Source organism: Nomia melanderi, chromosome 14 (assembly GCF_051020985.1).
Source record: "Nomia melanderi isolate GNS246 chromosome 14, iyNomMela1, whole genome shotgun sequence".
In the NCBI taxonomy this organism is placed as follows: domain Eukaryota; kingdom Metazoa; phylum Arthropoda; class Insecta; order Hymenoptera; family Halictidae; genus Nomia; species Nomia melanderi.
This window is the reverse complement of record NC_135012.1, coordinates 1,507,700-1,533,992: the sequence shown is the minus strand read 5'-3', so window position 1 is coordinate 1,533,992 and position 26,293 is coordinate 1,507,700. Positions and strand designations below refer to the sequence as shown.

Genomic DNA, 26,293 nt, shown 5'->3' with positions numbered 1-26,293 from the left:
GTATGTTTTGTATCTTTTGTTCTTTATCGAATGATCAATGAAGGAATGTTCTAATACAATCGAAGGTATTAGTATTCTATTAACAGTAGAATCGTTTATCGATTTTCGAACCTTAATCACCGATATTCCCAAGAGCGACGCGAGATCGAGGTTCGTAGACTATCGATGGTAACTTTAACCCTTTGCGATCCGAAGTGCCCTTGGTTTCTCACTTTGAGGTTCACATCGACGTTAGTTTATTCAATTACAGCTTAACATGACGCTCTATTTATTCAAGAATATTTGGGAGTCATTGAAATGTTACCTTTAAATGGTACAATTGTGATACTACAAATAAATGTCGAGTCCGACTCGACATAGAACTGCTAAGGGTTAACCTGTTGTACTCAAGCTTCTTACTGGAAATATTTACCATTTTTTCACGAGGCTTCTTTGAAACTGACTCTAAAAGAAATCAGAAATACAATGGAGACCAAAGCTATCAATATCGTTTGAACCGCGATGAATCTCGCGTGGACAGCTTCATTAGCTTCGTTGCCTGCGTTTATCTCTATCTCTCGATCCCTATCCTCTACCAATATAAGCTCGCTCGAATCAAATATTTCTCGGAAGCGCACGAGACATCGAATCCCTCGACCCCCTCTCGAACAACGAAAGTCTATCGTCGATAGAGCAAAACTGGTCGGTGTGCACGGCTCATAAACCGGAGCAGCATCTTTTTCGGTTGCCGCGGTCTCGTTTGCTCGAGGAAGCGAGGCGGGTGTCTTCATCGGGTCGTTTAGAGGGGACACTTTAATTGGCGCTGAAAGCCGGCTCCGGTGGCTTATGCGTTCTCAGATTTATCCTCGCGATACCCCGGGGGTACGGATGGAAGGAAACGCGGCGCGGAACGTTGAGAGGAAGATAGAGCGGGGCCACAGGAAAGACGATTTCGAGGAAGATTCGAACGGCGTCAGGTGCTGCGAGCAGAGCGAGACCGCTGAACGCTTGCCACCGACGCTAATTATGCTAGTACGAAATTAAATCCGAGACATCGGCTCGGTTGGGTACCTAGCGAAGTATGGCGGAAGGTGGAGCCAAGAGGGCAATGGGAGCTGGGCGTGATTTACGACGACACACCGTGCTCAAACTCTCTCTCCGACTGTCCGCCTCTTTCCCTCTAGCGGCGACCAGAGATAGACATCTTCAACCGTCGAAAAGATTCGAAGATCTTTGCGACGTTCGCTCGCCTTCCGTTTCGGCTAACGAGAACGTTCGCGCGGAATGCGACGACGACAATCGCGGCCGTTGATCGTTAACGATTTTATATGCGCGCTCGGGTATCGGGCGGAGAACAATCAGAGGGGAGACGATAAAGATCGATGGGGTTGGCACGTGGCGGGACCAGGCCGTTCATCGACCACGGAAAAGGTGTCGATGCGTTGAACACGCGCCTCCTCGTTAACGAGACAGTCCCCGGCAACGGGCGGTTTTGTAAAGGAGTTAATGTAGCAAGAGTCGACGACAGGTCGGCATTGACGAGCGAGATGCCGAGACACACCGGTTCATTCAGCGGGCCACAACCCCTTATTGTGTGCCGTGGTCCCGATCTTCCCTGAGCAGCCATTCACGCCGCGTAAAAGTATCAGAGTTCTCGGCCGACCCGATCCCATCTACGCTGATTAATCAATTCGTAGTTAGCGCGTATCTTTCGTGTGCTTCGCTGGCTCGGGTCCTCCCGAGACTTTCTACAAGTTCAAGGGATCGAAGTATCGCAACCCAACGAGAATAGAGCACTTTCGGAACAACAGCGAAACTCGTTCGTTCGTTCGTTCGTTCACCGGCGAGTGATCTAGAATCTTAAACGATAGAACTACCAGTGAGAATGACTGATTTCGGTTAGCTTGTTTCGTAATTATTGATATTTCCGAGGCGTTGAATATTCCGAATGATTCTGGTAATATATAGTGATCTAGATTCTTAAACGCTAGAACTACCAGTGAGAATGACTGATCTCGGTTAGATTATTTCGTAATTATTGATATTTCCGAGACGTTGAATATTACAAGTGATTCTGATAATAGCTTCGCTTGATGCAATAATGAATGTCTGAAGACACTGAAAGCAATCTATTATTACAATTTTTATACGGAAGACATTAATCGTACTAAACCGGTAGTTCTAGTGTTAAACGATCGCTTCAACCCTATCGTCCTCGTATGACATACTAAATAAAGTATCTAAATTCGGTAAATTGTAATGTCTAAACGTCCTCGTATCATCACAACCATAGATTAATTAACAACAGCATCGACCTCCTTATCAAATGATCACAATCAAGTCAATCACATTCAAGTGGACGTAGAAAACAATTCACGATCGAAACGGTCAAGCTCGATTATTCGATTTGCAATCATACGAATTGCTTCAACGAGTTCATTCTCGAAATAACCATTCGACCTATCGAAGTTCACACCCTGTTTTTGCTCGAAGGAGCCTTCCACTTTCTGCCGTACCACGAAACGTCCCCCTGTCTCGCGTGCCTTTCGCGCGAAACTTTTTCTATTCCCGTCGCTTTTTAGGGTGCGAGTCCTTCCGCGTTTCCACGGAAAATATTCTGGTCGGTATCGGCGAGGACCTCCAGCGGCCGTTAAAGGAGCCGACAGAGGGGCCGCGTCGTTGGACCGTGTCCCTATGGTAATTAGCTCCTACCGGAATCCTCCGGGTCCTCGCCGGAGTACGCTCCTGGTGACATTTCGACCCACGTGCACCGTTCTTCCCTCCTTCTTAACGATCACCGATGCGACAATTAGAAGCAGAGACGTACGCACACTTCGAGACCAGCGCTCCAGCTCCACGCAACACTTCCTTGTCCTTTCCTTCTCGTCATCCCCCCCCCCCCTCTCCTATCCCTTTTCTCTTCCTCACTCTTTCCCTCTTTCTCGTTTTCCTCGTTTTTTTGTCGCCAAGCTCGGAAACCCCGGGGATTTTTGTGAGCGACGCACATAAAATAGATTTATACGCGTTACACGCCGTAACGTGTTCGTTTTCAGGAGGACTAGCTTTATTGCTGGACGCGGCCGCGCACTCGTTTCCCACGACGGAACACATTATCCGCGGCGATGGGCTTTTTGCTCGCGCGACGATCCCAGGCGAGTCGAATATTTCGAGGAGGAAGCGATCGATCAGTCGAGCCGCGTACCAGTGATAAATTGAGTCGCGCCGCCGTGGATCTTCCGCGAACGGAACGGTTTCGCGACTCGTACGATCCGCCTCGCGGCGGAGATAGGGAGGAAGTCGGCAATAATAATTAGTCTCCCGATGCGCGTCTACGATCCGTCGATAAGGACCACCCGTGCTGGAGGAACGCTGATCTTTTCACTCGTGGAACGTTGGAGGAGCGAGGTTTAACGCTGGGTTTATGAAAGTCAGTCTGATTTCATTGATAATGTGTAATCGTTCGATTCACGTCGGTTTCGATCGATCAGATTAGCCTTTAATTAACCCTCTGTTCGTATTTGGAATAGTAAGTGGTGAACAAATGACTTAATTACTTGGACACCAAGAGATCAGTGTGTAGTTTCCTTTTCTTCTATTGTTTAACTCCTTGCTGTACAATGACGAGTGAGACTCATGATCAATGTTGTTCATTGGATGGAAAATTTTGCTACTTTTCTTCTAAATTGCCGATAGTAAAATGCTACACGAGCTTAGTAGCGAAAATAAATAGTACGTCACGGGGTTAAACATTCGATGGATAATTTAGCTTCAGGTGTAACAAGTTTTGTGTACTTTGGAGAATCTTGGTTCACGAATCTTTTGGGAACCATGGAATAAACTGTAGGATAAATGTTCGTGAACCTAGCGTTGAAGGTGTGAAGGAACGGGAGGTTTATTGTCGTTTTCTATCGAAGGATACAGGTGTCCGTTTATCTGCTATTTCTCTATGATTCCATTCCGCGCGGCGATAGGCTGACGTGATGGGCGAAACAGCATTCTCGGTTTCTATTTTCCCTTCTGGAGCATTTGACGAAGAAGAATCACGATGGTTAGATTTTAACAGCGAGTCAAATTAAATTAAATAATAAATAATTTAATTCCCAATAAATTATTAATGGTGAAGTAGTTGTATCATAGGTGAAAAATGAATCATAGAGCAAGGAGTTGAGACGATCAAACAGCTGACAGATACAAAATAATATTTAAATAATAAATAAATATTATTTTGTATTTGTCAGCTGTTTGATTGTCTCAACTCCTTGCTCTATGATTCATTTTTCACCTATGATACAACTACTTCACCATTAATAATTTATTGGGAAAAGAGAAGAATTCTATGTGCATTTTATATCTACGTTTGCTGTACAATATAATAATTAATAACGGAAGAATAATATTTCACTTGAATTCAAAAGAATTGAGCAATGTTTAGATTTGTTAAATCCTATTTAAAAGGTTCACGAGTCGCACGCGTTATTGCAAGACAAGGCGTTAAAAATAGACATCAGGAAAATAATCTATTGCTACAATTTTTATAGGAATTGTATATTAATCGGATTAAATGCTCGGTAGTTCTAGTGTTAAAATGTACTCTACGTGCATTCGTCCTGCGTTCGACAAGTACACGCTCTATTTTTCGATTTCATTGTGTAGAACCAGAGGTTTCTCCAAGTAAATTCCACAGTTCACTGGTTAACCCTTTGCGGACGGATGTCATTTCGGTGAGATGAAAAGTTTAGATTTGGAAGACTAAGTCGTGGACAAATGATCTAATTAGTCGAACAGCAAGAGATCAGCACGTGGTTTTCTCTTTTTAATTAAGCAATTGATATACAATTTAGCTTCATACGTCGAAGGCTTTGTATATTTCGAAGAATCCTCCGCAAAGGATTAAAGCAATTCTTATTTATTCGCCTATTTGTCAGGTTACGATTGGACGTTGCTTCCGGTAACATCGCGAGCTGGAGGTCGGAGGAGTGCCCACGTGAAACGTCCGATGAACGCGTTCATGGTCTGGGCGCAGGCTGCGAGGCGTAGACTAGCGGATCAGCATCCGCAGCTGCACAACGCTGAGCTGTCGAAATCGTTGGGCAAACTGTGGAGGTAGTACCTCGCTGCTATTGTTCTCCGTAACACATTTTATTCTAGTCTCCGTTAACCTGAACATAATCCAACAGAATCCTGAGCGACCGTGAGAAGCAGCCATTCGTGGAGGAGGCTGAGAGGCTGAGGAACGCGCACAAGAAACAGCATCCTCATTACAAGGTGACTGAACGTCAAACCTTAACTTTGAACCCCTTGAGAAATTTTCGAGTGCGAAGGTTCAACGTTTTTTAGTAAAATATATACGACGGTAATTGAAACCAATCAATGAGAAAATCAAGAAACAAAGCCGTTTTGTTCGAATATTTCGCATGTCAATGCATTATACAAAGCGTAACCCCTTGTCCTATAATTTCAAGATGATTTCCAATAGAATTTAACAAACATAAATGCTAATTAATTCTTCCAACTCCGAATTGAATATTATTCTTCCATTATCAATTGTAGCGCTTTTAAGTAAACGTAGACATAAAACAAGCGTAAAATTTTCCTCTGCTAAACGCAATTGCGAAATGATAGAGCAAGTGGTTAATATTACATATAACCTTATAAGTTTCCATTAAATCAGTAACTGAGAGTCACCTCTCGAGTACAAAGGATTAACCCCTTGGCCTACGATATATTTCTCAACTCTGGTCGATACTACTTTGTCGTTAATAATTCATTGGAAAAAGAGAAAAATTCTAAGCATACGTTATGCCTATATTTCCTTTTAACACTAGAACTACCGAGCATTTAATACGATTAATAGGCATTCATTGTAGTACTGAAATGAACCTATTAATTTCCAAATCATTTTGAATATTCAATGCTTCGAAGATATGAATAATTGCTAAACAAAAGAACCGAAACCAGTCATTTTGACTGGTACGGTAGTTCTAGTGTTAAGTATAATAGTTGATTACAGGGGAATAATATTTACTTCGAATTCAAATGAACTAACACATATATTTGTTGAATCATGAAAATCTCCACGAGTCTAACTCGTTATAGGATAAGGCACTCCAGATAGTTTTGTTATTTATCAGCAACTGTAACTAATTTTTATGGTATCTCTAGTGAAAATGAAAAATGCTATAACATTCTTTCGATCTTTTATTTTCCTTTTCAGTACAAAATTTGGATGCGTGGAAAATCTAATAATTTTAGGGTAGTTTCTTTGATTCATTAAAATATTTGATGTTATAACTGGTGCAATATTGGAGCCTACAGAGTTGAAAGGGTTAATCTCCGAAAACTCGAACGAATCACTCGGAAAACACGTTCGCCAACTCCCTTCCTATTACGATTAAATGAAAATTTTGATGCTTTCACGGCCTGGATTGTTAGATTCATTTCTGGCTTTCGGGAGAGAGCCGTGTCCACTAGGAATTTTTTTCAATTGTTCAGCTGACCAATTAAAATAATTGGTGACCATCGATTCAGAACATGAACAAAGTACCTATTTAACCCTCTATAGGCCCATGTAACTTTGAAGTCATATCAATATGTAGCATCTTGTTGATTTATATTTCATTTTGCACTCAAAGTGGTGAATAAAATTAAGTAATCAGTTAACTTAAACTTTTATACGCTCAGGCGTGAAAGTATAACATCATTGTAACTTGAAAGTTATAAAATATATTCGTCTGATAGAATTATTGAAACTATTGAATACATTGTTAATTCATATTCATATGTAGATATTTATTAATTTTACACTGCATAGATTTTGTTATAATCATGAACAAAAATTCGGCCCATAGAAGGTTAAAGAGACTCTTCCTCGACACACATCAGTATCAGTATGCCTTTAGCTCCCTGATAAAGCCAGCTGCAACGCTGGCGAAACGTTGGGAAAAAATTCCTAGTGAACACGGCTCTCTCCCGAAAGCCAGAAAGGAATCTGATTAAATGAAATGATTTCCAGTACCAGCCACGCCGCAGGAAACCGAAGCCAGAGGAGCAAATGGGTATCGTGATGCACCGTGGTCCTCTATCCTCGCCAGGCACCTCGCTGGACTCGACGAGCTCCTCCGACTGCACGTATCCCCGCCTGTACCCGGACACCAGCCTGAAAACGTACGACAGACCAACCTACCACGAGAGCAAAGCCACCTACGACCTCTCCAGGTCATCTTGGCCCAGCGACGCGACCAAGTATCCCGTCGATCACGAGAACAAACCGTACGAGACCAACGCGAAGAGCTACACGGACGCGAAATGCTACGACGCCGTCAAGTATCACGAGGTATCCGCGGCGAAGTACCACGAGACGATGCCGAAGTACTCGGATCTGCAAGCGAAGCCCTACGATCTGCCCAAGTACCCGGAAACGCTCAAGTATCCCGCGGACGTGACGAGTCCCAGCAAATCGTACGCGTGCGTGCACAGCCAGTATTACTCCGCGCCCGAGGGATACGCGATGCACGAGGAGAACGACTACCAAACGCAGCCCGTCTCCACCCACTCGTTTTACCCGTACATTTCTGCGTCCATGACGCAGCCCCCTTACTACATGGGTCCTCGGTAGATCCCGCGGAAACCCGTTTGCGCGCGGAACTGCCCGAATCCAAGGAGAACGGTTTTTGACACTAAACGTATGTAGGTTTGTTCGAAAATTCTAATCCTTTGGGTCGTTTTCTTTCGGATTTTCATTTCTATGTTGTTTTAACACTTAGCCAACCGAATGGGGAGATCTCCCACTTTTCACTTAGCAACGTGTTGCCTTTTATTCTGTTTATCTTTTCTTTTGTTATTTAGTAAGTTTTGAAGCGGGATTATTTGCAATTCATGAAATACGGTTCTTGTTTTTACAAAACAGTTTCTAACCAAATTCACTGAATGAGTTCAATTTATAGTTCTTTTTAGGTCGCTTAAGTGTTAACACGTTCTATGTGTATCATATATGGTATATAAAAATTTTTGTGGGAAATGTTTAACCCTTCGCACTCGAGAATATTTTTCTTGAGAAATATTCATTATTCTCTGATGAAGTATTAATGATATTTTTTGCAACTACGCAAAGAAATACCTTGTATAGATTAAGTGATAGAACTATTTCATTTTGGTGTTCCACGTGAAGATACATTATAGAAAATTTAACATTGAATCTTAGATTTTGTCATTTTGCTCAGTGGCTCAAATGGCGACTGAAAGGCGCCTCTCGAGTGCAAAAGGTTAACACGTTCGCTACCGGTGTTTACGCGATCTCGATTGTATTTTATTCGAAACAAATCTAAGTATCGGAAAATGAAACTGGGGTAAGTTTGAGTTTCTAGATATAATGCTGTTGCTTATGGCTTCGAATAATATGTGGAAGATCAGTTTCGTTTGGTTTATGTGAAATATAAGATTGTCAAATATGTAACGCCGGTAGCGAATGTTAGAAAAAAGCACTGGAAATATAAAGGAAGAATATGGGAATATATAAAAATTACTAGAAACTTGAATATTTTATTGAAAAAATCAGTATGGTTCATAAACAAAACATGACCGAAATTTCCGTGGCACGGAACGTGTTAATCAGTTTCCTCATTTTCACGTTGTTTTATTTCTCTCAGTTTCTGTTTACGATGAGAACAATTTATCGACTGACTTGTTTACTTCTGTTTCATAACAGATTAACTGGTTTCACAACTGATTAATTGGCTTATACTCGCTGAAGCATGCGACGATACAGGCATCGCACGAGACGATAGGTTTGAGGCTATTAGAATTTTTGTTTGAGTGCAACATGTGTCATGGAACTTCGAGACTCAAACCCATCGCTTGTCGCGATGCTGCATCGCCATGTTTTTAGCGTGTATGGGGTATCTGCGTTTCACCTTACACGTTGACTGCCATCGATGACCGAGTTTCCAAATTGCTTGAAAACAATTGCGAGAAAATTGATATTGAATCGAAATATTAGTAATTGATATTGCGCTCTAAATTGCTTGAAAACAATGGCAATAAAATTGACATTGAATCGAAATATTTAGTAACACAAGAAGCTAAATAATGCAATACAAATACTATAATACCAAAACAATAATTACTTCAAACACTATTAGCCTTCATTATAAAGAAATAATTCTGATTACAACAAAACGCTCGAAATTCTCATGGCTGTGAACGTGTTAAAGGTACGTTTATTGTCAAATGATACCTACCGAACGGTAGCTGCGTCCGACAGTGAAGTAAGTCCTGATGACTGAAGTAGTCCGTTTAAACAAATGTGTCGATACACGTTTATACTTACCTACGTACATTGGCAGACTCAAAAGGAAATAGTTTTGGTTCACGACAGAACTATCTAAGTTTAACCGACAGCAAATTGGCAACTGTCTCGTCATTGATTCACTGCTCGGAACGTTTTTATTTAAACCGTTGACCTTGCCGATCCCCGTTCCGCGACGATGAACCGTTTAATGACCCTCCAGGTGATCGTAGAAATGAGAGTGTGGGGGACTCGGATAGATTCGTTAGATTGCTTCGTGTTTCTTTTTCTTCCTTTGCTATTTATTATTTGGCGTAAAACTTTGCAATTAATAAACAAACAGATAATTAAATAATCCAATCAACCGTATCGCACGCTTCCATCTACGAACAGTAATCACGCGGTATAATTCATTAATCACCATTAATATCAACAACCCAACTATTCTCTTCCACTCCTAAACGGGGTTACGCGAGTATGGAAAAGAATAATAGAATTCGGCTAAGAATGAGTTGTGCGCAGTCGCGAAACAAAAAGAGAAGACTCGGAGGTAAGCGTAATTAAGACTTAAAGCATCTACGGAGAAACGATCGATGATCTATGTGGATGTATCAACTGAATCGAGTGCGGTGCAATCGTGTCAGCGGCGACGTGTGCGATGCGAATCAAACGAAACCGTCCGGTTGTCCCGCGTGATCGATTCAGAAGGTACAGAAACGCATTTAAACATTGCGAACGTCGCGGTTTATTACAGCAGCTAATTCTTTTATTTGATCCCTGTTCGCATGCATAAACGCTTTAGCGCTCCATATCATTTCCGCGAGTACTTCGTCGCTCTTCTCGTCCATGGCGATGTCCTGCGAGAGTTGGGGGTTGAACCTGTAATAAGGTACTCCGATCATGGAGCACCAGTTCCTCGCACGGTCCACGACTCTGCCGTCGCAGGCGGTTGCCTGGTCCACCAGCAGTTCCGCCAGGACTGATATACCCATGGCGATCTTAGCGGTGTCCCACAGACTTTCAGGTACAAAGATGTCTATATCCTTCAACGGGCTAGCAGGGACCAGCCCTGTGCCGAGCGACACGACCAGCGACAGTGGAACAGCTGCTTCTTCGCGGCCCATCGCGCTTAAAGCTAGATTGTACTCGTGAATCTCGGTCATGGCGTCCAAAGTCGGATTGTTCGCTATTAGGCCACCATCCAGGAACTTTCCGAACGCCCGGAAATACGACGGCGCCGCGCCAGTAGCGCGAGCAGCGTGCCACATCAATTGTTCAGTTGGAGACGCAGGGGTGAAAGACGTTGAACCCTCTTTAACCTTCAACAGCGCACTCGGCGAATCGTAGTTCCGGAATAAATGTAGATCCACAGGCTTCTTGTCCGCCAGGACTCCAGTGATCATCACCTTCGGCTTCTTGATGTCCGCCATGACCGCTGTCGCTCCTAAACTGTCCTTCAACACCTTCTCCAGACATTCGCTGTTGTAGGGACGCGTGCCGACGAAGGCTTCCTCTTTGATGCGGAAGTACAGCGCCTGGCACTCTCGCAGAGACTTGCCAGTGGCTAGGCCTAGAGCCAGTATGCCTCCAGTCGAGGTACCGGCGATCCAATCAAAATGCTCCACGATGGGCCGCTGGAGAACGGACTCGATCTCTAAGAGAGTCTGCACGAGGACTAGCCCACGAATCCCTCCGCCGTCGAGGCACAACAATCGGCCACCTTCGATTTGCTTCTTCCCCTGCGTCGCCATCTTGTCCATGCCGTTGATGTGGAGCATTTGATCCAGAACCGTCCGTGGAACGGCTGTCGGTGGTTCTGGAGGGGCGATGCCGTAGAAATTCTCGTCGTGCTTGCAGCCTATGCTGCAGCCTGTCATGTCGGCTAGACAGCGTTGAGCTCCCACCGCGTGCAGGATGTACAAGATCTTCTGGCCCTCGTTGCTGTCGATGTTCACTCGATGCCGTGGCGTTTCCCATTTCCAATTCCTAGCGTCGATGTCGGCGCCGAAACCTATCAGAGTCTGGACTATCGCCGACGTGCCCTCGGACACTGCCAAGTGCAATGGCGTGTTGCCGTCCTTGTCGGCAATATTCACGGAAGCCATGTGGCTCAAGAGAGCCACCACGCAAGGAAGACGTTTTCTCATCGCCATTATGTGCAGTGCCGTCCGCCCGTCGAAGTTCAGAGCGTCGATGTCGCAGTTTGTCTCGATCAGCGCGTTGATCACTTCCCTGCTCTGCGACCAGTGCAGCGGCGTGCCGCCGAACTTCATGTCCTCGGCGTGGAGAACGTTCGGTTTACTGTGGAGGAGATCGCCTACGTATCCGGGACTAGAAGGCTGGCCCTCGGACGCTGGGATGTTCACGTCCGCGCCAATCAGGAGAAGCGCCTTCACGCACTCGGGTTTGTTGTTCAAACAGGCGACGTGTATTGGTGTGTGGCCGTCGCTGTTGCGGCTGTTCAAACTAGAAGGAAGATGCCCACCCAGAGCTAATATTATTTCTTTCGTAGAGGTGGCTGCGTAATGGTACACTGTGTTCGCATTGTGGTCTAGGTGTTCTAGAGAACTTTTCGCTTCTATCAGCATTTGTACTGTGCGCAGGTTATTGGTCTGTACTGCAACTTGCAGTGGAGACACTCCAGTCTTTATGTCTCCACTGTTTAACTGGCTGTTCACCGCTGCATAGGTAAATGCATTGTACAATGCGAAATGAGCTGCTAGGTGAGCCAGTGTCCAAGTAGGGTGCTCCACTAAAGTATCGCATAGCTTTTGTATCTTGTGCACATTGCAGAGCTGTACAGAGAATATTATTAATCAGTTAAAGTCATTATGTGGATTTTTAATAATTAATCTTCTTAGTTCTGCTGTGTATAGATTATAGAATTTAATCACCTCTCGACAAATTTGGATCAACACTGGAATCTTGTCTTTGTATATAATAAAATGTTGCTCAGCTTGTGCTCTGTCTTCTGACCGGTATAAGCTGAAAGCATTATTTTAATAAATGCAAAACTCTGCATACTTCTGTCAAGTAAAGAACCAGCTTATGTAAAGTACATTAATAATACCTGAACGCCTGATGCAATGTCTCTGTGCAAGGTCTGTGGAGAACAATGTCATACTTCTCATTTTTATTTCCCAGACTATAAAGCACAATGCTGTCCTCGCGACAGAGAATATGTCGATTGCCATAATGTTCTGGCTTTACTTCTTGTACTATATTCGATGGTATATCCGAACTCACAATATTTCGAAGAACATTACTAGCGATTGTTCCCAACCAAGTCATCGCAGAGAATTTTTAGGTTAACCGCGAGACGCAACTACTAGAATAACTTTTAATCGACTGAAGAGACGGTCTTACTGAATCAATACATTATATAAATCTTGATTCATCATTTCTCAGAAAAGCTGTTACGATCGTGTCAGCGTTGCAAAAAATAAATAAATAGGTGTCTAGTTAACAACCTCGCAGCAGAATCGACACAAAAGTAGTGTCACTTTCATAATAAACAAACTTCAGAAGATACTAGCGACAACAGCTCCATGCCTTTATTGCAAATACATAAATTTGCGTGATTACAAAATTCTAATTATTCATTCTTTAGAGATCACACAGATTCTGCATGAATCAGTTCCGGTGGAAAATGATGTTATTAATATTTATGTTAGACATGAAAAGAGCACGTACTCTATAAAGTCTACCGCTACGCTCATAAACGACTATACGAATAACGGCAAGAATCACTTGCTTCAGAAAACTCTATCCTCGATGACAGTGTCCTCCGTGGCAAAACGCTCAAACTGGTTAGAAATAACACAACTTAAGCCGAACCGACTACGCATTGAATTTTTTTTTCCCATCCCCAATTCTGATATACCCCCACTATAAAAAATGTCCTAATGTATTATTGCAAACTGCATAAAACAACAAAATAAAAAATGTTTCATGGAAGGACAATTTTTACACTTGTACAGGCTCTAAAAATTGTATTGTTGAAATAAGGATTGGAAATACTTATTTGTAACATGTTTCTGAAAATAAAAACACTTATATATTATAATATAAATAGAATTATCATTACCCTAATAAACATTATCATGATGCTGACAGATTAAAGTCAACAAAACTCAGAAAGCAACAGACTGGCGTCTGCGTAAGGCGGGTTGCAGTACGCAGGGGCAGTCTCTATATCTGTAATGTGTAAGACAAGGATAGAGAATCATGGGAGCGAGCGACAGTGGCGCCATCTAGCGGCGGGCGTTTTCGAAGCTTTTCCCTATACCCGCAATGTGTAAGACAAGGATATCGCTAGTGTGCGACAAGGACAGAAATTGTTATCCCCGTGCCACCTGCTTGGTAAAAGCATCTCATCAGTCCCTGGTACGTACGTGCGAAGCATCAGGACCAAGGAGGTATCCAACAAGGACAGCCTTATTGTTTGGCGGGAGATAGACAAGGACAGACGATGGCCGCCGGAACGGGGAGCGAAGTCGATGAAGGATTCATTAATATCTCGACTTTCAGGAATGAATCATTGACATTTGCGATTGCAGATCGTAGAATGAACCTTCCCCTAGGTTCTGTTATCGTTTTGGATATGATTTTGTGCCGTGTTAATTGTTTGTTAATTATTTCTCGAGACGATGCACAAAAGTGATGTAGAATTTTTTGATGGGTGTTGCATAAATTATTAATTTTCTTCGTTGGTAGAGATAATTTGTTCTCTTTTACGATCGAGGAAATTAGTATGGACCTCTAGCAACATTCTGGTATCAGTTTCAGTTGCATTTGAGTTGTAGTTAATGAGTAATTAGCGGATTCCTGGATGGGTTCGTTGTGTCTGTATGGGGATCAATGAGTAAGACAAAGAGAAATATATAGGTGCGAGAGGGATAGATATAGAACAATGGTTGCGCCATCTAGCGCAGAAAGTGAGGTACTATTTAGCTAGTAGTTTGAGAGTTTTTCCCATAGGTGTCGCCACTACTGCTCCCTCTCTGTCCTTGTCGCATCCATATGACTATCCTTGTCTTACCCATTACGGTCAATATAGACGCAACGAACCCATCTAGGAATCGCTAATTACTCATTAACTACAACTCAAATGCAACTGAAACTGATACCAGAATGTTGCTAGAGGTCCATACTAATTTCCTCGATCGTAAAAGAGAACAAATTATCTCTACCAACGAAGAAAATTAATAATTTATGCAACACCCATCAAAAAATTCTACATCACTTTTGTGCATCGTCTCGAGAAATAATTAACAAACAATTAACACGGCACAAAATCATATCCAAAACGATAACAGAACCTAGGGGAAGGTTCATTCTACGATCTGCAATCGCAAATGTCAATGATTCATTCCTGAAAGTCGAGATATTAATGAATCCTTCATCGACTTCGCTCCCCGTTCCGGCGGCCATCGTCTGTCCTTGTCTATCTCCCGCCAAACAATAAGGCTGTCCTTGTTGGATACCTCCTTGGTCCTGATGCTTCGCACGTACGTACCAGGGACTGATGAGATGCTTTTACCAAGCAGGTGGCACGGGGATAACAATTTCTGTCCTTGTCGCACACTAGCGATATCCTTGTCTTACACATTGCGGGTATAGGGAAAAGCTTCGAAAACGCCCGCCGCTAGATGGCGCCACTGTCGCTCGCTCCCATGATTCTCTATCCTTGTCTTACACATTACAGATATAGAGACTGCCCCTGCGTACTGCAACCCGCCTTACGCAGACGCCAGTCTGTTGCTTTCTGAGTTTTGTTGACTTTAATCTGTCAGTATCATGATAATGTTTATTAGGGTAATGATAATTCTATTTATATTATAATATATAAGTGTTTTTATTTTCAGAAACATGTTACAAATAAATACTTCCAACTCTTCTTTTATAAATCAAAGTATAACTCCTTAGACATATTTTTCATACTGCTGTCATTTTGATAGTGTCTATATATTCAGTTTTCATTTTATTAAATTTGTTAAGTTGTTTCTTTCTCTGTCTTTTTATAAATTAATTATTGTAATTTTTGATCAATTAGGGTTACTCTGTGTTACTGACAGCTATCCTGTCTTCAGGTAGAAGTTTTCAGCGCTGATTTGAGATAGCTGTACGGTAGACAGAAAATTATATTGAATTAGACAGCTGTACCGACTCTGAGCTTACGTGCGCGGATAATACTTGAAAGTTTCTCGCCGCTAGATGTCCGCGGTATCGCAGCTGGCTGTGTAATCGTGTAGGAAAAATGTTTCGAACGGAAAAAATGTTCGTGGTTTTACCGTAAGCAAAATATATGCATTCTCTGGGTAAATGCGGATCTCGTGATAGTATGTTATGACTAGTCAGCCCTTAAGTAATCACAATGTAAATGCATTTTACTATCCATTCTCGACATATGTATTTAATAAGTGATCCATTCGCATTCGTTATTTGCGCGTGTTTATGCATCCGCATACTGGCGCACAGGTGGGCGTTAATCAGGACGGCGTAGCGCGAAAAAGATACGCTCGAGGAATGTAGCGATACAACACCAAGTCGGATTTAACAAGATAGTGAGCGGCACGAACGTATGTCAAATAAAATGTTACGATTCCTGTCACGGCGAAGAGCACGTAGTGTCAGCGGGCAAACCGCGTCCTCCCAAATCAAAAACCAACGATTGCTCAGCAACAAGAATGTTGTTCAATGCAGAGTGGTACTGCTAGACGGGACCGATCTGCCTATTGAATTATCAGTAAGTTTCACGTTAAGTAATACTTACGTTTCCTTATCAGTTATGTTTTTCAATAAATTCTGCTTAGAAATTGTTACTTTAATGCTGTTAATAATATTTAATAATGGTCTGCATTTTTATGTCGAATTGAATTTGTACTTCAAGAACTACTAGGTTGTCAAGGATACGGAGAGGCTGCTACCACTCATAGAATTATCACTGATAGAATAATAATTCAAGTATGAAAGTCTTTATAAGAATGGAAAGCTTTTGAAGTGACAGTCGTATCAAGTTTATGGTAGATAATACGCAAACCTAAATTGTGATAAATATATAAAGTTAGCAGTTGATTGTTATTGAATAACGTTGCGATTAGTTCAGTAATTGAACGGTGAAATATATTTTTGTATAGATACATTTCTAAGAAATTCCTTTTATAATGTGTTGGAAACATTTTTGATTGTTTTAACACATTAATAGGGTAAGATCATCGTGATGAAATTATCTGATTAAATTTTCTGTTACAGAAAAAAGCATTGGCTAGTGACTTATATGAACAGGTATTTTATAGTTTAGATTTAATAGAGAAGGATTATTTTGGACTGCAATATACTGATAGCAATAATGTTCAGCATTGGTTGGATCCAACAAAACCAATAAAGAAACAAGTAAAAAGTATGATTTGTTTTTATGTATATTAGGCAATTATATTTATAAATTTTGTTCATGCTTTATCAGTTATTAATTAATATCATTTTTTACAGTTGGGCCACCTTATACTTTACGGCTGAAAGTAAAGTTTTATTCCTCAGAGCCTAATACATTACGTGAAGAGTTAACAAGATATCAGTTCTTCCTGCAACTAAAGCAAGATGTTTTGGAAGGGAAACTTCATTGTCCTCACCAAGTTGCAGTTCAGTTAGCTGCTTTGGCTCTGCAATGTAAGGATTTTATATCTGTAATCTACTCACAGTTTTTCATTGTATATTTTAACACATACTTATTGATATCTTCAGCTGAACTTGGTGATTATGACCCCACAGCGCATAGCGCTGCAACAGTATCAGAATTCCGATTTGTACCGGGTCAAACAGAGCAAATGGAACTGGAAATACTTGAGGAATATGCAAAATGTTCTGGCCTTAGTCCAGCTCAGGCTGAATCAACTTACCTTGGTAAAGCCAAATGGTTAGACATGTACGGAGTAGATATGCATACTGTCCTTGGAAAAGATGCCTGTGAATATTCCTTGGGTTTAACTCCGACTGGAATCTTAGTTTTCGAAGGCACACAAAAGATTGGCCTATTCTTCTGGCCTAAGATTGGTCGTCTGGATTTTAAAAAAAAGAAATTGACCTTGGTTGTGGTGGAGGAGGATGATGAAGGCAGAGGAGAGCAAGAGCACACATTTGTATTTAGATTGGTTAATGAGAAAGCTTGCAAGCATTTATGGAAATGTGCCGTAGAACATCATGCTTTTTTTAGATTAAGAGCCCCTGTTAAAGGTGCTAGTGGACGTCAAAATTTTTTCCGTATGGGTTCCCGGTTTCGTTATAGCGGTAAAACTGAGTTCCAAACGACTCAGTTAAATCGAGCACGTAGAACCGTACAGTTCGAGCGTCGACCGAGTCAAAGATACGCTCGAAGACAAAGCCACGTTTTAAGAGAACGACAGCGACAACAAGTAGAGCAGCCAGTAACTTCACCGCCTCCTAGTAAGTTTTGAAGTGCAATGTTTAAAGAATGACTCTTGTTGAAGATATGTAAAATCAACAATTCCAATTTTTATGTATCATTGTGATGTATGTTGAACTTTTAGCTGAGGAACAACCTCTGCAACGTCAACCAAGCCAATGTAGTACAAAGTCTTCAGATTCTAGCATACATGGTACATCCTCGCCATTAGTAGATTCCTTATTGAAATCACTCGCCAAAGATCAACAACCTTTGGAAGCCAGAAATCAAACGACAGTTGCTAGCTCCGAAAAAGAATCTGAGCCAAGGAAAACAAGTCTAACTATTGAAAACATAACAAATCCAGTGCAATTAGTGCCAAACAATCAAGTAGGCGGTACCTCGTCACTGCCACCTCGTACACCCATACCGCCTGAATCACTGAAATGTAACATACTAAAAGCGAAATCGCTGGAACAAGGAAAGAATTCTAATTTAGTTTCGATCACTTCCACGGATGTGCCTGCAGTTGTTTCAAAGAACAGTCAACATTCTGATGCAGCAACAATCGTGTCTGTGGTAAGAAATTATCATTAATTATTACACAAAACATTCAAACGATTTTACAGATTATTTCATGCTGTAGAGAATTGTTCATTTGTTTAGAATATTTTTAATTCAACTGTTACTTTTACAAATACATTGAGAAAGATAATTCTTAATATCTAGGGCAGAGTTTTGTAGTGTACAATTGCAGCTGCTTATTTAAAGTGTATTAAATGTATTTCATGTTAGATATATTTTGTGCTGTTATATGCATAAGTATTTTTCAACGAAATACTTGTTCCATTGTCCGATGCTTTTAGGCTTTAGTTGTAACTCGTATGCTTTTTTTGCATTGTTTATTACTTAGGGCGGAGACAAACTAACCCTTTCTGTGAGTGGAACAACAACGATGAATCCATCGATGGACGACAACGTTACTGTAACACATTTCTCTTTAGACAGTTGGGGTCAAATCGAGCAAAAGACAACTCAGTTGAACCCTAAAATTTCAAATCAATCCCAAAATCCTTTCAATCCATTTACTAGTGATAACAGTAGCGACGTCACTACAAATGTTTCGGAAAGTACTGAAGAAGACGTAAAAACAGAAGAGGAAAAAAAAGCGAACACAAACCCGTTCATAGATTCCAATCCATTTTTGGGATTACTGAATCCATTTAAGGAGGTACAATCTTCTGTCGAGAAGAAAGTTGAACCTGAGGTGGAAAAAAATGGAGCAAGAGTTGTAAAGACTGAAGAAATCCAAACAACGACTACAACTCTCACACATAAGGTGTGCTTTATTCCTAAGTGCTTGAGAATTAGCCATTGTAATCAATTTCTTTGTATTGTATTGTAATTGTCCGATTTGAAAAAATGCTCTCTTTGATTTGTGCAAATTGCCCATGTTACTTAAATGTATGCATATATTTTTTAATATCGGTAATGTATCTCATTAAATTGAACTGCATCCAAAGTTATTCGTGGAGTACATAGTTGTCTTGTTTACAATTGTTAATCATATATTAATATATCCATAGTTTGTATAACGTTTCAAGTTAATGATGCGTAACAAATTATTTTTATGTTACAGGATGACAATTCTGCTGTTTCTGACATCAGCCCTTGGCTGGTAGCTGATCCATCACAGACAACGACCACAGATCAAACTCCCATCAAGCATACTATTATTACGAGGAAGACTGTAATCACAACTCAACTCTGAAGTATTGTCTAATGCAACGCATGAAAAGTACGAAATAACCAAGGTATTTATTAAATTATATCTTCCTTGGATTACATATTGATTTTCTTAAAGTGCCTGCAATAATATGATATTGGTGATTTAAAGAGGTTCGACAGAACATCTTAAAATTTAAATGGGACCAATCAAACATTTTACGCTTAATTTCGTGCAACTATTTGAAAACCTAATGATTAGCAGAAATTATATACATTAAATTCATAGAAATTTTTTAAGAATTATTTAAATTACGAAGGATTACTTTGTACAAAATATATATCGCTTAAAAAATGAATTACTTCCTAAATGCACAGTAGAAATACTGAAAGCAAAAAGTACATTATAAGAAATACTATTCCATACTTTAAATGGTTATATTTTTTTTATGATTATATTATTTTTTATTTTGAAATATTGTTTTTTTTTACAAACTTCTGCCATGCAAGTTGTTTAATTGTGTTCTGCATTTATTGTAGAGTAAGATAATTAATTGTTATACAAATTTAAGTGTCCTTTCACCCTGTTAGCATGTTTAGTACATATGCATACATTAAAGAATAATGTATGGTGCTTTTATTAGAAGTTACAAGACATTTAATCGAGGGTATGCAAACTTTTGAAATAGCGTCTTATAAAAATATATTTTTCACGTTTTTTACCTAATTATATTTAATATAAAGTTATATAAATTATAATTAAAATTAATAATATTGCATATAATTCCTGAACAAAGTTTGGATACCCAGTAGTATAATAAATGTATTTAAATTCCTCTGAGATAGTATTTTATACTTGCCATAGTGCCTTTAGTTATAATGAAAAAAGAGAAAAACTATTGTATTCCAATTTTATACTCATCCCATTTGATTGACATTTTATTTATGACAAATATTTTAATCGACGACAGAGTTTTTTCTGTGAAATATCGAAAAGATATATTGTATAATTTGTGGTAAACAGGCTGATTATTTAAATCGGTTTACCATATACTACATAGCGTACGATATGGTGAAATTTTACCGTTTATATGTTTACAATATTTTGTAATTGATATACGTATCAGTATTTCGTAAAAAGAAACTAGTAAAATTAATTTTAAAAAAATCTAGCAATCATGTATAAATCAAAGATCTGATAAAACCAATTGTATTATGCGAATCATAATGTACGAATGCCACTTGAAAAGCAATTAAACAATATATTTAATTGTCTCTCTTTATGAAATATAAATCATACAGAAGAAAATTCGTTTTTTTTTCGACGAATTTTATGTGAAAGGCTGTTGAAGTACTTATTGTATTCCATTTACAAGCATTTATGAAAGTAGATTGGGGCGCTATATTATGTTAATTTTGTGTATTTAAATATATTGTATTTAATAGCAATAAGTCAAGTACATATAATACTATTATTTGAAGATCTAATATATCTATTACCTGTGTTTACAGTGCTATTATTAACCAATACCCTAATGTATTCCGTCCTAAAGTGTTATATACATATACTGTTATATACATTATGTATATGTTTTTGCTTTGTAATAAAAAGGTATTATTAAAAACGTTATGTTGTAGATGTTTTGAAAGATATTTGTAACTACGTTCCTATATGTTGTACAAATTAGGCATTGACATGTTTAACACCCTGACTGCCATGTTACAATAGAAAATCCAATCTTGAGGAATTCTGTATTAGGATAAGAAAATATCTGATAATATAAACTTAGTTAGAACCTATACAATTTTTTAGTATACCTGTTGCTTTTGTTCGAAAGGCTACAGAAATTGTGAAAACTTTTATAAACATTGATTTTTTAGACAATGTATTAAAATAGAGCAAATGCTATGATTTTTCCTAACAGTAGTTTACCATGTACACTTTGTATATGATCACAACTAAAGTAATAACTCAATGTGTACTATAAAATTAGAAAAGAATTCTCGGAAAAAATTTAAATACTTAATAACAATTTAATATAAACTTATATACGTATCTGATTTTTCGACAATATTGTTTGAAATGTCTCCTGTCAAATAGATGAATGATTAACTACTAACCTAATGTTAATTTATCTTAAAAATGTGTTACGTAATTTTATCTTATAGGTGCAATAATAAAAGCAGTGTGATTGGGGCATTTCATCTTACCACTACAATTATGAACCAAATCAAATTTACTTGTGTCTCTCCACAGTCATTTGTCAAAAGAATTGGCAATGTTTATTCAGATGTTATACTGTAAGGTCTAAAATTTGATAATACCATTCAGAATTAAAGTCATTGTACACGTGAACAAATGACGAAATGAATTCTCCTTAGTACAGTTATTTTACTTGACACACTCTAGTCGCCAAGCAGACTGTTAAAATATTTCAAGATTTATTCGTCTGTGTCAAGTTACACTGTTAATTGCGTTTACAAATTATCTAACTTCACAACATGCAAATTTCATTAATGCAATAAAAAAAATATTCTCAGCTCATCAGTCTCTTTGAAGATGGGTGAAACATTTAAGTGGACGAACAATTCAAAATAATAAATAAAACAAAAGAAACATTAAAATATAAACATACAGAAATTACCATACGAATTGTTTTCAACAGTTCAGTTTCTTAAAATTTGGATAATAACAGACGAGAAGTAAATTCAATTATATTCCTTATCAATCCAAAAACCTTTTTGGACACTGACCTCCTCTGGATATTTCCTAAGTATATACAGCCGTATACAAAAATAAGAGCTCACATATTAAACAAATTTAATACTCCAATGTTACTAATTCATTTCATTTTGTAACTCCAAAAACTGTCCCCTTATTCATCTACCACCCTCGAATCAAATTTCGTCCACCTCTGTCGCCCGTCAAACAAAAAACTGACCTCTCTCGCATCGTTAAATGCGTAAATACAAGGAATGTCAAGACTCTAAAACGAAATCTAATTTTACACGTACGTTCGCTTCCCTTAGGTCATTTGAACTAGATCTCGTATTCCGTGACGTGTAAGCACCGTCGTATTAAGTTTTCTCTATCTCGAGGCTGGCCTCGCCCTATCCACTATTTACAAAGCACATTAAAACCAGTGTTTCGTCTCGCTACCATTGAAAAGTTATCACAAACCTCGGTTCGAATACTTCTGTTTCACTTAAAATTATCGTTCATGCATATACATATCATACATTATTGCGTGTCAGCGCGTGAGACTCGTTAACGATGGAGCAACGAAAGAAGATATCAGACAGGCGTTTCGGGGTTGTCCCATTCTTCGGCGTCCTGTCTGGACAGGAAACGCACGTGCGAAGATTCGCGGACCATTAAGCTCACTGTGTCGGGGTAATCAACGTCTATGGACCGTTCACCGTCCCGAGGTAAGCTCTTGTTAGACGACACCGAGCTGCTGTTCTCCTCGCTGTAATCATGCTTGAACACGCTGTCCGACTGCGAATGGGTCGGAGTAGATAATTCAGAGACTAACGGCGTTGACTCGTCTTCGCTTTCGCCCGGCGCGGGAGAAGTAGGCAAGGTCCCCATAAGACGATCTTTGAGCTTGCTTAACTTTTCTAGGCTAGAATTTGCTACCGGTACTGATATCACTACCTCTTCGTTCAGCGTGGACGTGGAACGTCGTTTTTTTATCGGCGTCGAGATGGTTGGCCTCAGGGGTATGTTATTCGCTACGTAATTCTCATCCGTTGACTTCGACCTGAACGCTGGTCTAGGAGATGGCGGCGGGGAGACGAACAAAGATGCTGGTCTACTGCTGGCAGCATTGCTCCCAGCTTTCTTCGAGTCCTTACGGCCGAACGAGCAGGTTGATCTTGTGCTAAGCTGAGACGCGATGCTACGCTGGGAATTCGTGCGCTGCAGGTGAACCGTTGACTCGAGGGAACTATCGTCCGACGTTTCTGGCTCGTCGTTAACCGGTACCCAATGCAGAAGAGGATTCGACTGTAGTATCACATAATCTGTGTCTTGAGCCGCAGCTGAGGTGGACCCTAAAACAGAGGCGTTGCGCGTATTTTATTTGCCCAGAGAAGGAACCTTATTGAAACGTGGCGAACCGTCTGAATGTTCGATTAAAGACTATCGCACGGGGAGATAACGCTAATTGCATAAGGATTTGCAAGTGAAATACGACCGGCTGTCGCCACTGATCGTTGAATCGCTCGGAGCACCGATCCGCGTTATCGCGTTTCGACGCGGAGACGCGAAACGTGACTTACTCGGTGAGCTTATAGATCTAGACTGTGAGAAAGATAATGTCGCCATAATTTCCAACAAAGTTTTATTGCCATTCGCATATTATAATATAATGTTCAAATAGTCTACAGTAATCGTACACACAGTACAAAAAAAAATACATCAACAGAGATGAAAATATAAACTAGCTTCTGTTGTTCTGTTTTTTTTTCTTTACTTTGGTATACAAAACTTCTTCGTGGGGAAGTTTATCTTTCTAAGAATACAAGATCTATCAGCGTAACGTCCGCGAAGGAAGCGTATTTCAGCTACACCCGACGATAGTAACAATTATCACAGTCTGTTTTTTTACAAATGTTGTACAGAGTAGAGGGCTTCGAATCTATGATGCGCACAATAGTAGCTTCAAGTGTCGTACATCGGTAAGGAAAGTAACATAACGATCAATTAACCGGTAATAATAAGTTTCAGACAGATTAAACGTTGAGTTACGCAAGCATTACCACAGCGGTGCTAAACTATCGCATGATGCTTTTATTATACCTACAATAACGCATACATTCAAATCACTATCGTCGAACGTTATTTGTTACACGATACGTGTGTGTGTATATAGATATATATCTATATATATATATGTATATATAAGACGTATATTTTTCTTTTATTTAACAAATGACATTCACTATATATTCTTTCTCTATTTACAAGGATCTCCAGTCTCGCACGACGCATTGGCACATTATTCAAGCAGATAATACCAAATAAGGCCAAAATCTGAAGTAGCTGTAGTTTTTTTCTATGGCCTCCTCAACATACGATTTTCTCAAAAGTTCGTACGTTATTTACAAAAACTACATTCTCATTTATTTTATACGGGTACACCTAACATCGATAATACTGTTAAACATTCAACCAACAGACAAATTGACGAGATTTTCCTAATGAAATTTCAATTACGAGTAACGAATACGGAGACCTGTCTTCGAATGCTATGATGAAGCCGTATTAATGTTGTGCACGCATGATATGTAATCGAATAATAGCAGACTCCAATTCGAATCATTAAAGGTTTGTACTGTATTCATATACGACGTCACAGTTTTGGTCTTGCTGCGGTGGTTCTTGAACTATAACCAAAGGCAGTGAAAGTACTACGGAAGGAGTCTCACCTGAGAGTGAGTCTGTTGGTACCACTGAAGATGATGGTACATCTAATACATCCTCGCAAGCTTCTTCATTTAATGTTTGTAATGCTCCGCAAATCATTTGCTCCTCTAAAGTAACCTAAAAAAGAAGTTAACATATAAATTGCTGATACGTTGTTCAATATCAACTGTTCCAGTTATACATATAAACACGGTAATACTAATTTTTGTTTACTACTAGAATATTCAATACAATTCTGCTTACCTGATACTAAGACGGAGCACAATTGTAATGAGAATTATACTTTGTATTAGTCGGTTAGTCATAGGACAAATTTCTATTGTTAATTGTCTCGAATTTAGGTTTTAAAAGAGACTTACTTGTTTTTCCATGATGGACTGTTTGGTTTGATCTCGTCTAGGTGGACCGTCAGTTCTTGAGGTGCCTTTGTCCTTTTCAATATGAGTTGGTACACGGATCGACGTAGTTTGCAACGAATGGTCTAACGTTAAGTGATAAATTAATGAAAAAATTGGTTCAGTCACCGGAGAACTTATCCATACCTTTTCGCTGGATCTGTTCAGATCCTACTGTGAATCGTACACTGCGCGGTCCTTCTTCGTGTGTACTGAAGAATGACAACTCTAATTCTCTAAGTGACGCGATTACCATACGGAACAGTTCCCAATCTCCGAAAGCCATTTTAAGTACCTACAAATGAGACGTCTTGTTAGCGTGCATTTGCTTTTAAAGGGAATTGAAACTTACTCTTTTTAACTCTTGCAAGTCGCAGTGTAACAGAACTCTGCCATTGATGTTGTTTTCCTTAATAACATTTTTGTACTGTGGTGCTTGATTGGGATTCAAACTCTCTATCCTATCAATGAGATCACATACACCGTTCACTGTTAACGACGAAAGCTTAATTTCCAAGATTTCGGACTGTAACAAAGGATAAGGTTTATTATTCCTACTGACTGATAGAGATTTAGATTGAATTATGTAAATATTGCATATGTATTCTACCGGTAGAGTTGTAGTTGCAGAAAGTGGTTTAATCGTGGGTTCCATAGGAGGCATTGATACCCAGCCTGGTGTTTGCCAATCGTACGATGGCTGCATACACCAAGATGGTGTTGCTGGGACTGGTGCAGGTACTTGGAGACTTGGTGTCCTAGTATATTTCATTGCTCTACCACTTCTACCTGCATTCCATGGTTCTTGACCACCGTTGTGCATAGTCCAAGGAGTATACTGTTTGTACTGTCCAACTCCTGTCTCTTCTTCAATGCTTTGCTGTTCTTCTTTAATTTTTTTCTTAATATAGGGATCAAGATTAATTGTAAATGGCAAGAATATCTTCATGTCGCTAACCAACAAACTGGAACGATGGAAAGTCAGAAATATGTCTAATTTGCGTTCGTCTCTGTCCATTTCTAAAAGGGGCTGGACTTCTTTAAGTACTGGTATCTGAGGGCGTATCCTAATAATTTAA

The 26,293-nt window shown here is 39.7% G+C and overlaps 4 protein-coding genes across 21 annotated transcripts in view; 2 read left to right on the top strand and 2 right to left on the bottom strand.

Moving 5' to 3' along the window:
* Positions 1-9,396, top strand: part of LOC116428551 (uncharacterized) — a 31,904-nt gene extending 22,508 nt beyond the window's left edge. The window contains exons 1-4 of one of the 2 annotated variants that reach the window (XM_031980328.2): positions 3,093-3,505; positions 4,905-5,082; positions 5,157-5,244; positions 6,992-9,396. In XM_031980328.2, the coding sequence (XP_031836188.1) occupies positions 4,976-5,082; positions 5,157-5,244; positions 6,992-7,594 (798 nt within the window). In that variant the 5' untranslated portion in view covers positions 3,093-3,505; positions 4,905-4,975 and the 3' untranslated portion in view covers positions 7,595-9,396. Of the gene's footprint in view, positions 1-3,092; positions 3,506-4,904; positions 5,083-5,156; positions 5,245-6,991 lie in introns of those variants that run through there. The other variant, XM_031980318.2, reaches the window with a different exon arrangement.
* Positions 9,397-9,536: 140 nt separating this feature from the next.
* iPLA2-VIA (calcium-independent phospholipase A2 VIA) lies at positions 9,537-13,063 on the bottom strand. Its single transcript, XM_031980624.2, has 3 exons — positions 12,333-13,063; positions 12,157-12,247; positions 9,537-12,057 (listed from the first exon to the last, which is right to left on the bottom strand). Exons 1-3 carry the CDS (start codon positions 12,551-12,553, stop codon positions 9,985-9,987), a joined length of 2,385 nt encoding a protein of 794 aa, XP_031836484.1. The 5' UTR covers positions 12,554-13,063; the 3' UTR covers positions 9,537-9,984.
* Positions 13,064-15,455: 2,392 nt separating this feature from the next.
* On the top strand, positions 15,456-26,100 carry yrt (erythrocyte membrane protein band 4.1-like yurt). Of its 5 annotated transcripts, none has more exons than XM_031980644.2 (10): positions 15,461-15,640; positions 15,743-16,010; positions 16,517-16,664; positions 16,754-16,930; positions 17,006-17,704; positions 17,809-18,242; positions 18,577-19,002; positions 19,303-22,817; positions 23,014-23,675; positions 24,361-26,100. In XM_031980644.2, the coding sequence occupies exons 2-8, from the start codon at positions 15,846-15,848 to the stop codon at positions 19,432-19,434; spliced, it is 2,181 nt and encodes a 726-aa protein (XP_031836504.1). In that variant the 5' UTR covers positions 15,461-15,640; positions 15,743-15,845; the 3' UTR covers positions 19,435-22,817; positions 23,014-23,675; positions 24,361-26,100. The 5 variants fall into 5 exon arrangements, with proteins under 5 accessions (XP_031836530.1, XP_031836495.1, XP_031836504.1 ...); XM_031980661.2 differs by lacking the exon at positions 15,461-15,640 and adding an exon at positions 16,155-16,287 and having other exon boundaries at positions 15,860-16,010; XM_031980635.2 differs by having other exon boundaries at positions 15,460-16,010.
* Arms (Ankyrin repeat-rich membrane spanning) overlaps positions 22,320-26,293 on the bottom strand; it is a 52,034-nt gene continuing 48,060 nt past the window's right edge. For all 13 annotated transcript variants that reach the window (XM_076373992.1, XM_076373998.1, XM_076373999.1 and 10 more), the window contains 6 exons: positions 25,825-26,281; positions 25,567-25,740; positions 25,362-25,509; positions 25,179-25,300; positions 24,822-24,936; positions 22,320-23,444 (listed from right to left, as the gene is read on the bottom strand). In XM_076373992.1, the coding sequence (XP_076230107.1) occupies positions 22,684-23,444; positions 24,822-24,936; positions 25,179-25,300; positions 25,362-25,509; positions 25,567-25,740; positions 25,825-26,281 (1,777 nt within the window). In that variant the 3' untranslated portion in view covers positions 22,320-22,683. The remainder of the gene's footprint in view (positions 23,445-24,821; positions 24,937-25,178; positions 25,301-25,361; positions 25,510-25,566; positions 25,741-25,824; positions 26,282-26,293) is intronic.